The sequence below is a fragment of the Scardinius erythrophthalmus genome, assembly GCF_964197995.2.
Source record: "Scardinius erythrophthalmus genome assembly, chromosome: 5".
NCBI classification, from domain to species: domain Eukaryota; kingdom Metazoa; phylum Chordata; class Actinopteri; order Cypriniformes; family Leuciscidae; genus Scardinius; species Scardinius erythrophthalmus.
In genome coordinates this window covers 21,164,104-21,178,158 of record NC_138225.1, presented here as the reverse complement: position 1 = coordinate 21,178,158, position 14,055 = coordinate 21,164,104, and the positions used below count along the sequence as shown (strand labels likewise).

The following is a 14,055-nucleotide window of genomic DNA, read 5'->3' as shown; positions in this document are numbered from 1 at the left end:
TAAATCCTGATGTACTCGTTACATCATAAGAAGAATGGTGTCTACGCTAATATTAGTCTCTCTGTTTATCCCATGGTTTATCGCAGTCCACCGGATCCAGGCCGTATCCAGATCTGATGAAGAACCTGCGCCTGGACGCGACGACAACGCAGTCCTGAAGTGTCAACTAGTCTCTCCCCTGTGAAGGCCTTCCTCCCCTCCCTTTACCTCTCTACAGATAAAGCGTTGTCGGGATAATTCCAGTTCGCGTGGCTACACAGAAGCGATAAAATTCTGTATTATAAATTTTAAGGCCAGACAAGTAGTTTGTTGAGGGTTGGTTTGTAGGGAAGGACTACACGCCTGCGCACACATATATTCAAACTCGTAATACGCATGTGCACGCCATCATCCTTTTGAATCATCATCATGTACACGTGATTCATCAGGAAGAATATCCACTATTGAAACAGTATGACCTAAGAACAGCAGGCTAGCATCTTCTAGTTGTTGTGGCCCGACTACATCCACAGCCACTTTCTGCCATGGTCAGACTAGCAGTGGCGCCGACTGGAAAGGAGCAGGATGTGACTTGACAGTTTTGTTCTCTGAGCTGACAAACATGACAGGAACGGACAGCATCATGAACCTGAGCATCCATCCCTGTCCACCAATATAGATCACAAAGGTGTTGTTTGGTTCTAACATTTCCCTGATGTCCTTTGTGCTCTATGGAGATCAGATCAGATTGAAGAGCAGTAGCTGCAATCAGCCGTGAACCTCAGAAAACAAAGTTGTCCATAACAGACAGTTTCCTCCCCATGAGTTGTGTGTCATTCCAGAACACAGCAGGAACTGAGTGGTCATGTAGGGAAACATTAACCATTTACCACCACCACCACCACCAGTAACTTCTGGTAATTCAATTTCATGGACCTCACATGTGTTTGATTGCACTGATCTGCAAGGTTTAGCGTAATGTCCAATCTTTTTACACTTCCTGCATTTTGCAGTTGCAGCCACGCAGTTTGCAGCTTTATAGGGAAAGTTTACCCAATAATGAAAATTACCCAATGATTTACTCACCCTCACGCCATCCTAGGTGTATATGACATTCTTCTTTCAGACGAATACAATCGGAGTTATATAAAAAAAAAATGTCCTGGCTCTTCCAAGCTTTATAATGGTAGTGAATGGCTGTTTCTGTTTTTAAGTCAATAAAAGTGCATCCATCCATGATAAAAGTGCATCTATCCATGATAGATGCTCCACATCTCCAAGTGCTCCACACGGCTCTGGGTTAACAAAGGCCTTCTGAAGTGAAGCGATGCGTTTGTGTAAGAAAAATATCCATATTTAAAACTTTATCGACTAAGATAACTAGCTTTCCCTGATGACAAAAATGTGTTTTGGAAGATGGGTTGAAAAAGATTTAGATTGAATGGGCCACCACTGTTGTTTCAAACTGGACTGAATAATTGCACTGACTAGGCAGCCATTTACTGAACTGAACAGTTAGCTTGAAAGCTTCGTGAGAAATGAACAGGCCCAAACCAAATGCACAAAGCCCAGGCTTGACAGTTTAACCTTAAAAAGCTGCACCTCAAATCTATAAAATCTTTCAACATACAGTACTGTGAAAAAGTCTCCCCCCCCAATGGTTTTAAGTCAGTTATTTATATCTTTTGCTGTAGTTTGTCAGTAGGAAATATCAGTTTACATTTCCAAAAATTCTTTTTGCCATTAATTGTAATAATTCAGTGAGATTCCAGATCACAAGGAAAAATAAGAGATTGTCTGTTAGCAGATGCCATATTTAATAAAACAGACTTCCCAACTAGTTTCCAGTCAACAGAAATGTAATTTCTGAAAATTTAAATCTCTGCTTTGGATATGTAAAATTAATTCACCAAGATATTGGCAATGCCTTACCTGGGAAAACTAGCAAGAAACAGGATTATTTTAGGTCTAAGAAGTGTCACAAGAAGAAATGTTCGAGCCAAGAATTGTGTGCAGTTACAGAGTATATGCAACAAAGGAGCTTAGTCCTCTACAACAGCTCAAATTGAGCTGAACTAATGTAACAATATCTGTTCGTCTCACAGCAAGGACATACGAGAAGCGAGATTCACCGGCAATTGTTGGGACAGTTTGACTCCTGGTGTGGTATCTGACGTAATGGAAGAAAGGTAATGGAAGCTCTCTGTGCTTGTCTGTGTATGTACAATACATTATTGGCTTTTAGGAAGCAGAGTGCATGCTGACAGGAACATTAAACACCGCTGGATTGCCACAAATGGACGCTAGGGAAAAAACGCAGACAGCTACAGGGACAATGCATCTAATATGAAACGAGAGAGAGAGAAAAAAAATCTAAAAGTATTTGATATCAGGCTTTTGTCCAAATTGTCATTATAATAACATGTTTCTCCTTAACCAAACTTGTGGGGAAAAGTGTGATTTTGCAGGTAAGACTAACACCTGAAAACAATCAGGCTGGTAAAATGGCCACTGAACAATACAAAATCTGACAGAAAATCAACTGATGGAAAAAAAAAAAAAAGAATGAATAAATACATTAGCAAGAATACACTTGACAGACACATAAAGCAACCTTCAAACTTTTTCAACAGCGAATTTTCTCACCTCATCTGCCATCTTGAAAGTACAGTATTTGTCCTGAGCTTTTGCATTCTGGGACTGCCTCCTCCTCAAAGGATACATTACTTCCTGAGAATTTGGCTAGAATTAGGCATCTTTAAGGAGTAGTTCACCCAAAAATGTCAATTCTATCATCATTTATTCACCCTCAAGTTGTTACAAACCTGTATGGGTTTCTTTCTTCTGTTGAACACAAAATAAGATATTTTGAAGAATGTTGGTATCCAAGCAGTTGACGGTAATCGTTGACTTTCATAGTAGGAAAAAAATACTATGGAAGTCAATGGCTACTGTCAACTGTCTGGTTAACAACATTCTTCAACATATATTATTTTGTGTTAGATGCATGAGTGTTTCATCCAAGTCCGGTACCCGAACTGGGAGAGGCAGGGCTTTAGTTCTTCATTGTATTCATCTGCTACGGCATGTGTAACATTTTTCTGTCAACTCTGCATATCCTTCGCGATCGATATTGCACATTTGTCGATGGAGCGGGTTCAGACCATACTAAATGTTCTGACTGCATTTGTGCAGGACAAAGCTCTGAGGACATCAGAAGTTACAGGGACTGATGGCAGCTGTACAAAGTACACAGACTACACCGTAATTACAATTTTAATGGAGAGTAAAACAAAGGCAGAACACCGTACAATCTGATAAGTAGCATTATTTGATAGAACTCCGGCACAGTAACTTCATATTGACCTACGGCTAAACAAAGGCAGAGCACCGTAACTCAATTTGAGCTTTCCAAAACAAAGCCAAAGAGCGGTAACTTGTGTTACGGTGTTCCGCCTTGGTTTCTCATGGGCTTTTGGAAGTTACTGTGACAACCCATTACTTTCTCGAAAAAACATCGGAATTGACTCAAGATACTTATCCACATGATAAAGGAGGTCTTGAATGTGGCAAAAATATCAATAACTAATTTCCGACCAAAAACAAAGTTTCGGTCTTTTGCCTTTGCATGGCAGAATTGTTTAAGGCGATTTCGCAATTCATGTGGGTCATACCTGCTGCAATTCACGTGGGCCATAACTCCTAAACAAAGGTAGATTGACAGCACATAATCGGATCTGATCATCATCTGTTTTCAGACAATCTTCAAATGTCCAGTTGCGCAGAAAATTACTTTAATGTATTATGTTTTCGATTTCCGGGTACAATTTTGTTGGAGAGTTTCAAATTGACCCGCGTTGGATTCAATACAATTCCCCAACAAACACACTATGAAAAACATCAAAGAATCAGGTACAAACAGTAAACTTGCAATATCAATGCTTTTCACACATCAACAAAAACAATTAAAATAAATAGAACTTATGATTTATAAAAATGTTTTTAACCACTATTTTTTTTTTTCAACTGTTACCTTTGGGACATTTGCCATTACATTTTATCTTACAATAATATCTTAGTTTAAACCTAAAGTATATACCTTTCCATATTTGGCGACCGATTTTCGAAAAAAATGACAGAGCAATAGATAAATTGAAATAGATACTCCATTTGTGATGCATCGCTGAACTATAACGTACACCCAGATCCATCTGTATGTTTTTATGTGTTTGTTAGAGGTTGAATTCAAATAAAATATTACCATACTGCACAAACTACTTCTGAATAGGATATCTGCTTTCACATCACTCAAACCATAATGGAGCCGAGATGTCATCTAGTGGAAAATTTTGGTACTGTGCCCAAATTAAATCTTACTGATAGCTAATTTTTTGAGTAAAATTTGGAACACAACTTGTTCAGGTTTACGGTTTTGATTTTCTTGCAGTTTTAAAGTCTGATATGTTGTTTTAAATATATATTTTGTATACAAAAATATATTTTTTACATTTTCATGAACTAAAACTTTAATAACTATTTTTAAATTTTACTTTTATAACTTTTTTTTAACTTCTGCAATAATCTTCAAAGACGCTCCAAAAGTATTCAGGATTTATAATAATTTAGGTTGCAAATGTCATTTTCAGGTCTATGCTCAAAAAGTGGAAATAACTTAACAGGTTAATAGTTAACAACATAACATAAACCCAATTTTTATTTTTATTTTTATTTTGGGTCTGTACAGTTACCTTGGAACATAAAATTATGCAGGTCAAATTGACCCGCGAACATGAAAACTGCATAAAAATTTATTTACGCACATTCCACAACACATCAGTGTATCCTCACTTTGCATTCATGTTTGAAATGTTTGAAAAGACTGAAAAGTTGCCTTAAAACGTAAACATATATGGGTAAAATTGACCATCGGATATCAAAACCATAATAGAAACAAAATGTCAAGAAAAAGACAATTGTAGGTCAAATTGACCCGCAACCCAATAGAAGGGTTAAATCAGCTAATACCATTGATTAGCTGATACATTTTACTAGTTCAAACCCGGCAAGAGGCGATCTATGAACTATGACAATTAATCTTGCACTTAATCTCAATTTGCTCCAGGGGTTTGGGGGTTTATCACTGTAATAAATGTACTTGGATGAAAGCGCCATCTAAATGACTAATTAGATAGTTAACATGAATTTTCTAGAGACTGAGGTTCAGCTAGAGGTTCTTTTACTACTTATGTTGTGTGCATGTGGGTGGCTCACCTGATTGTGGGTGGCAGTAGCTGCTATGATTATTGCATTGGCAAGGTTGGCACCCCGTGCTGCTGAAGTACGAGAAGCCTGGGCGGCAGTCATCACATTTGTCCCCATGCACTCCCATCTTGCAGATGCACATGCCTGAACTGCCAGAAAAGTAAAGATAACATTTTTTGGAGTTAGAGTTATAGAGGCACAAAATGAAAGACCAATTGTTCTTACAGGACAGTACAGAATCCTTCAAAAGTCAGACACAGAGAGGTTAAAACCTCTGTCCACATCAAACACCAGGTTTTCTCTAAACTGCCAGAATTACTGCTCCTTTCCATCCGTCACATGTTAACAGAACCACACCATAAAAGCTGAAGCAACATCTATTTGAGATAGAAATCCAATTAAATTGATTATAGTATTATTCAGGCATGAAATGACCAAGGTTTGTGGACAACAAATACTTAAATGCATTTCATTTGCATTGGATTTAGCAGCAGGTAGGATCCACCATGGTTGTTTCAGTTTCTTTCCTGCCCTGGGTTACATAAAAAATGATTACACACAGGTAAATTAGTCATTAGTGGTTTTGCGTGTAATGAAGTCTCCTTGAACTACTTGGTAGAGAAACAGAGTGGGGTAAATATGCTCTACATGAGAAATTAAAGAGTAACAATATCAGAGTGCTTAAAATGAAAAGGAAATTAGAAAACTTCTGATTATACTATTACACACTTCAGTCTTTTGAAGAGCAACGCAGAAAATAAGAAAATGAGAAATGCAGAAGGATGATTTCTTCTGGGAGAGGCTTGTGAAATCTATGAGACATATCTGCAATTATTTATTTCACACACACACACACACACACACACACACACACACACACACACACACACACACACACACACACACACACACACACACACACACACACACACACACCCACACACCCACACCCACACACACACACACACACACACACACCCACACACACACACGCACACGCACACGCACACGCACACGCACACGCACAGCCTACTCTCCTATACACAGAGTAATGAGGCTATTTACTCTGACTGAGAAAAAGAACCCTGACATGTCAGTTCAGAACCCGACCACTCAAATGAAATGGATATCCCACTTGTTTCAATACGATACAGTATATTTAAATAATTCAGAGCAAAAACCACTGAAATAACACTATAATTAATATTAAAAAGCACATAAGACAAACTGCAGCCAAACCTAAAAGTCTGTGTTGAAATGTCATGAAATATTTTTTTTGGAAACATTTTAGTTTAATTGGGGAAAGTAAATAAAAAAATAAAAATAAATAAATAAGCATTGCTCACAGACAACTGTAGTATGAGTATTAATTAGAGCATCGTGAAGAGCTATGTCAGTACACAATGAAGCATGATGTAAGCGCGTTGTGAAGCTCATGTGAGAAGTGATGTAGAAGCACAGAAGACCGCACTAACATTACGCGTCGCAATGTGCTGACCTTTAGGTCAAATGTGAACACATGAATGTGTGTATGCCGGTTTAACGGTTTATGTATTGTTTAACTTCCGAAAATTTTCCACAAGTTGGTATGATTCTTTAGGGTGTTCATGTAAAGTTTGTTATATACTTTGTTTAAATTCCTCAATGGTTGTGTAAAACAACACCCTTTTTACCTCCTCAAAAACAGCTTTGTTCACAGTGACCTGTTCCGGTGCATGTCTCTTTAAATGATAATGAGCAACTGCTCACCCCACCCCTCTCTTCCATGGGGGGTGTCGAATGGCTGAGGGCAGAAACATGCTAATATGGGACAGTCTGTTAGTTGTCGTGGGCGGAGCATGAGCATTATGACATCATAGTGCTCAGAAAATCTAAATGCGCTTTATGCCCAGCTGCACTACTTCCTGAACTTCAGCCAGCTCCTTTGTTTCCTGTCTGCCATTATTGGACAAACTGATTAATCCAGGTATGTCTGATTATTGTTACTGAGGTCAGGCACACCTGGATTAATCAGTTTGTCCAATAATGGCAGACAGGAAACAAAGGAGCTGGCTGAAGGTCAGGAAGTAGTGCAGCTGGGCATAAAGCCAATTGCCTGATTATTGAGTGTTTAGACTTTTTGAGGATTAAAAAAAAGGAGTGAATGGATTTTTTTTTCATTTTATGGTGGTTGTGTCCACACACTGCAAAGACACATTTATATGCAAACACCATATAAAAGTGAATTTTGCATCCGATGACCCCTTTAATGATGGATGTAGCCATTAAAAAAATCAGGTATTATAATTAGAGCTGCTGTGTCTAATTTTCATTTATTTAAAATGCTTAAAATAGTATATTCTCCTATGCCAGCTTAATTTGCAGTATTAACTATACAGTAAGTAAATGTTTAAATGAGGAGAGCTGTCAGGGTCCCGCCCTGACAGTCTTGTCTGTTTTGTCACTGTTTAATGTTTCCTTGTTTGTCTTGTGTCTGAGCACATGGCTGTGTCTTTGTTTATGTTTGCCATGTGCTCCTCTTGTCCTGCCTCCTTGTTTCCCGTTACCACGCCCCCCTGCTTAGTCCACGTCTAGTCCTAATTTCACTAATTATGCTCACCTGATCCTCATGTGCTCTGGTCCCTTTATATTGTGCCTCTCTCCCTCATGTCTTTGCTGGTTCGTTTTGTGTGCTTTGTGGTGTAGTCTTGTTTGCTTGCCTTTGTATGGTTAAACATAGTTCCTGTTCTAGTCAAGTATTTGGTCGTTTCTAGCAGTAGTGTATCCTTTTGCTTTTTCCTTCAAGTCTTGTTCTAGTTAGGTTTTGCTTTTTTCTCTTTTAGTTTGATTTCTTTTCTAGGTTATCTTCTCCAGTTTCTAATTCCCTATAAGTTTGTTCTTTTGTTTTATTTTTTGATTGCAAGTTCCATTCGTTTTATTCCTAGCTCTTTTCTTTTTCCTCTCTAGTTTTGTTCTGTTTTAGTTGTAATTCTTTATTTGCCTATTTAATTATACTCTTGTGCCTTGTATGTTTATCTCGTCTTTTCTTGTTCATTGTGAGTCTTGTGTTTGTTCCTGCCCTGCCTTGCATCCTGAGATTTACTGGCCATTGACCCCCACTGTCTGACAGCTAGACTGTAACACCTTTCACATTGAAGAGATCATCAAGCCTTGCGTTCCTGTTTGTGTTCCACACCATCATCCCACCTGGTGCTGCCTCTTCCTCTGCAGTCTTCAAGCAGTCGCCTCACTTCTGGTTTCATTCTTCCTGCCTGTCGTCGTGTCATCTGCCCTGCTCTACTGTTTGAACTGTTTCACACCTCACTCTCCTTGTTGTGCCCTGTCTACAGTATTGTTAATAAAACTTCCCTTCACGTTCGTTCTGTGTCTGGGTCCTCTCTCTTGCAGAACCTGACAGAGAGCAATATGTCAACTTCTCTTTTCAGTAAATGCGTTAGGGGTAGGAGCATCTGCTCTGCTTGGCCACACAATGGAAACCCACTTGGAAGCAGTCATTATTTCTGCAATGCATTAGTGCACACTTTAGGCCTTTTACCCCTTAAAGGAGTCATGACCTGTAATTTTCACTTTTCCACGAGAATCAATGTATGTTATGATTGCCTAACGATTATATACTGGCCGGGAAGCCGATATTTAAAAGTGAAGCGTTTGTTTACCCCTGGGTTCGTAAACCAGCCCACGTGCACGCTCACTCAAATACGAGATTTTAATTTCTGCCCCGACTTGACGTCAAGACGGGGCAGGATATACCATATATGGACACCGCAGACCTATGCTGCAGGAAGCCCGCCCTGCCCCTCTCCCCCTCATATTCAGTCGCGAAAGATGCAGAAACGTAGGGCACATGTGAGTTGCTCTGTTGTTGACTGCCAGAATCAACATGTAAATGTCTTTTCTCTCCCAAGAACGGACCAAGCTGTCAGGGACCAGTGGATTAAATTCATTTTTAATGACGCGGTTCCTACAACCCTTCCCACTGGCTTAACGTTAGGTGTCTGTGCTAATCATTTTACGCCGGAATCGTTCACAAATTTGGGGCAATATCAGGTAAAGAATTGTATATTATATAACTATGACAACATATAATTGTATTGATTTTTTTATAGAATAGATAAGGATAGATAAATAAAACAAACAGTCAAGTAATAATAAACAAAGAAAAAGATCACGTTACATGTCTGTAGAAGAAAAATATTGAATGTCTAAAAAACCACAACGTGAAACAAGGCAAAAACACCACATGATAGCAAACGTTGATCTCAATAACCACTGTAAGCTGATAAAAAAAGTAGACTACATCTCCGTTAATGTAATCTACATTAAATAAAAGGTATAATGTATGTCTCGGTCAAAATGATTGTCTTTACCATTCAGAGACATCTTGATGTAGACGTACTTCCATCGACTCTACATCTTCCCTTTCCAGCTCAGGTTCAGAGTCTGGCTCATACATATACGGTTGAATTCCGTAGGTCGCGGCCAGGTAGGGTTCATTCACACCTTGCGCCATGATGTCATTTTGGAATGATATGCAAAAGTTACCTGCGGTGTCAACCCCCCTCATTCCTGCCACCAATCAACGCGGCCCTCATTTGCATTATTAAAATGATCGTCCACGACAGCCAAAATATCGCATCAGATCTCGCGAGACAATAATGCCTTCAGAAATAAGGGTCAGAGGAGCTCTGTGTTTATTTTTTTTCCACTTTTCTTTTTTAGAAGGGCCTGAAAGACTATAATAGAGCGTGGGTATCCAAGGTAATACTAGGTTATGACTCCTTTAAACCCAAAGTGTACTGTCAGCAGTTATATAACAAAATATATCATTTTAAAGGTTAGAATCTCTTTTTAATGCATCTAACCTCTTTGATCAACTCCTAACGAGTGCCAAGTAGTCCCTCTAAAACGGAGTGTACCGCCCGTGGGCGCCATCTAGCTGCGAAAAAAAGAATAATCGTATTTTTCAAAACTACTACCCTTGATCGACTCAAAATAGGTATCATTTGAAAGCTTAGAGTCTGAACTTTACAATGAATGTAGCCAATTCAATTAAAAGTTATTTGCTGATAAATACATTTTTTTTTTTTCTCATAATTTATGAAGTACTATTTTGTACTACATACTGCAATATGTCAAATACAAGCATAATTGTTTCGGGCTTTTTACTAAACTTGAGCGAGTTTTTGTACATGAAACTCTCAAGACCCATATGTAAATCATACATATGGATGCTGAATTTAAGACACATTTCCACTCGTAACTTTATTAAACATTCACAGATCGTAGAAAATTTTACAGCAGACTTTTACAGCAGACTCTCACGATTAAAAAGAGCCCTAACTCACCATAATCCACCACTCAGATCTAAAGATATTCCTAATGGAGTTGTAAGACACGAACCCGCACAGGCGCACACAGAGCCTTGTATATAGATGGAGCACTGATGTCGCATTTTCACTCATAACTCAATGAAGCATGCATAAATTGTGGAAAATGGCACATCATTATTTACAGCAGATTGTTAAGATTAAAAGGAGCCCAAACTCACCATAATCTATCAGATCTAAAGATATTCCTCATGGACTTCTAACACATGAAGCTGCACAGGCGCACATCCAATGAAGTTAGATGCATTGATGTGACGTTTTAGCTCATATCTCCATGAAACATGCATGAATTGTGGAAAATTGTAAAACATCTTTATTGACAGCAGATTCTCATGATTACAAAGGGCCCAAACATAACAACATAATCCATTGCTTTGATCACGAGATAATCCTCACGAAGTGATGCATACTTGGCTAAAAAACAAGTCTCTCATCTTTCCGGGATGCAATGTGTTTTCCAATGTTCCCAGAACCGTCCGTGCTTGTTTTCAAATGTGGAATAACAAAAAATATGTAACATCTTAAAGCTTAGAATCTCATCTTTTTAAAGCATCAAAACACTTCGATCAACTCTGAATGAGTGCTAAGAAGTTCCTGTAAACCGGTGTGTACCGCATGCGGGCTCTACCTAGCTGTGAAAATATTCATTATCATATTTTTCAAAAATACTGCCTTGATTAACACAAAATAGGTGTCATTTGAAAACTTAGGGTCTGAACTTTCCAGTGAATGTAGCCAATTTGAAAAACTTCTAAGTAGTGCTGAGTTATTTGCTGATAAATAGAATTTCTTTTTTTAATAAACTATAAAATACTTTTTTGTACCATGTACTGCAATGTGTCAAAAACATCATACAGCTCATGAAACATTCACATATCGTTGAAAATGGCACATAATTTTTTACAGCATATTATTAAAATTAAAATGAGCCCAAAATGAACATAATCTATTGCGTTGATGACAAGATATTCCTCATGAAGGAACAATTTTAAAAATGCCCATTAGGGGGTATGGGGCATTACAAATGAGGTAACTTTTGATTCCTTTATGCAATCACCAAAATTTTATCCAGATGCAGCTCACATGTAGAGGGACTTCACCAAAAAAGAATTTTCCTCCTAGCTTATTTCTTTCTTGAGTTATTCCATGTCAAATAAGAAAGATATGCAAAATCAACAAATATATATTTATATATATATTTTGTCTTTTCTCAGCAGTTTCTCAGCATGACAATGTCCAAATGTAATGTAATGTATATTTTGTAAAAATTTAAAAAGTGTTCTATCAAACAATCCCAGCCTTTTGACTCTCCTTGCTATAGTTTTGGAGTTATGAGTCTTTAGTTTTGTGTGTGTCACTCAGAAAACAACAATTTTATAAATGCCTTCCAAATGTGTGAGGACTAAACAAAAAGGCTACCTTTGTTCCAAATGCTGTAACTTTTGATTACTTTATGCGATCACCACAAAATTTGATCCAGATGCAGCTCACAATTAGGGGAACTTCACCAAAAAAGAATTTCCCCCAACCGTATTTCCTTCCCGAGTTATTGCATGTCAAACAAGAAAGATATGCAAAATCATAATAAAAATTATATATATATTTTAGTTTTTGTCTTTTATCAGCAGTTTCTCAGCAGGAGAATGTCCAAATGTAATGTAATTTATATTTTTTTTAAAATGTAAGTGTTCTATCAAACGATACCTACCTTTTGACTCTCCTTGCTATAGTTTTGGAGTTATGAGTCTTTAATTTTTTGTGTGTCACTCAGAAAAAACAACTCAGGACTTAATGGGTTAAAAGCAACTTTTGCTTTTTGAGATGTCATGAGATGTTCCAACTGATCCACAAAAAGAAAAAACATTAAAAATGCAGAATCACATAATCCAGAACTACACTTGTTGAAAACCTTAAGCTCTAAAAAACTTGTGAGAATACACTAATTGACTTTGCCCTGAGGGTGTAAGAATGTTGAGTTTTCCATGCCAACCACACCTCAGATCACAAGTACCCCACTGAGATTAAACTGAAAGTCTATTACAGTATAATTACCAGGGCAACAATCTCACACAAAAGACAAGCATTAAATATGCCGTGGAAGCAAATTTACAACCTTTCGTAAATCATGCAGCCTTTGCACTTGTCAAGATTAATTAATGAATCGTTTTAGCAATTTGTGGAAATGCTGATGGCACAGCTTGGTTTATACCCACTAGCAGAGACATTATTTGTAAATGCTGATATGCTCACACTATTATTGTGTATGGTAATAGTCATGTCGGGTTATTTAGCTCTGTGCTGTTTTAATGAAATCCATTTGTGCAAGGCCAGTTAGTTAGTAGCTGGCATTAATGCACACTATCTAGGGAAATCTGGCAGTCACTGCTTTAGTACTTGGCTACTTCCTTCCGGACTATTTAAGGGCAGAGCGGTTTGAGGCCTGGGTGGTTTGGAACCTCTAATGTATAACCCAGTTTTATTGCGGTAGTGGGTTATGCTGATCTCAGAATTATATGGTCAGACCCAAAGGTTTTCAGAGCAGTTAAACAACCTTCTGAAAGCTCTTGCCGTCCTATGTTTCAATGGTGCTAAAGCAGACTGTCATGTTCAGTTGAGGAACACAGAGTCCATCCTTGTCAGGCATGCCATGTAGGAAAAACCTTTTAAGCCTTACTGAGTATGTTTTCATGGTATAGCTTCTACATTTTTGTTATTTTCATAAATCTAAATTTTTATTCAAAGTGGCTTACAGTGTAGCTTAATCAATGTACACTACATTTCAAAAGTTTGGGGTCAGTAAGATTTTAACGGATTAAAAATAACTTTTACATTGTCACAAAAAACATCTTAAGCAGCACAATCATTTTCAACATTCATAATTTTGTTCTGTTTTTTGAGAACCAAATTAACATATTAGAATGATTTCTGAAGGATCATGTGACACTGAAGACTGAAGACGGGAGCAATGCCTGCTGACTTTTAGTTTGCCATCACAGTAATAAATTACATTTTAAAATATACTGTAAAATATTCACAATATTACTGTTCACTGTATATTTGATCAAATAAATGCAGCCTTTGTGAACATAAGAGACTTCTTTCAAAAACAATTAAAATTTGTATGACCCCAAACTTTTGAACAGTAGTGTGTGTATATTCATTATGATTATTGGTGTAGGCTATACCCTGTGAATCAAGTCCATGATGTTGGCATTGACAAAACCAACTGAACAAGAACACTATTCAAAGGAAGAAAAAGAGATAGGCAATTAAAAACTAAAATAAATGAATGAATATAAAATGGAAAGAGTGCAAATGCATTACCACCACAAAACTACTATCTTTCTGTCTCTCTCTCTCTCACACTCTCTTGTTATTTTCAGTTAAATAGGCACACTTCCCCTGGGTCATTACAGGCAGGCCATAA

The 14,055-nt window shown here is 37.7% G+C and overlaps 1 protein-coding gene across 2 annotated transcripts in view; it reads right to left on the bottom strand.

Annotated features, from left to right (window-relative positions):
- Positions 1–14,055, bottom strand: part of LOC308691342 (multiple epidermal growth factor-like domains protein 9) — a 122,715-nt gene that overhangs the window by 37,941 nt on the left and 70,719 nt on the right. For both annotated transcript variants that reach the window (XM_081366418.1, XM_081366419.1), the window contains exon 3: positions 5,251–5,390. In XM_081366418.1, the coding sequence (XP_081222544.1) occupies positions 5,251–5,390 (140 nt within the window). The remainder of the gene's footprint in view (positions 1–5,250; positions 5,391–14,055) is intronic.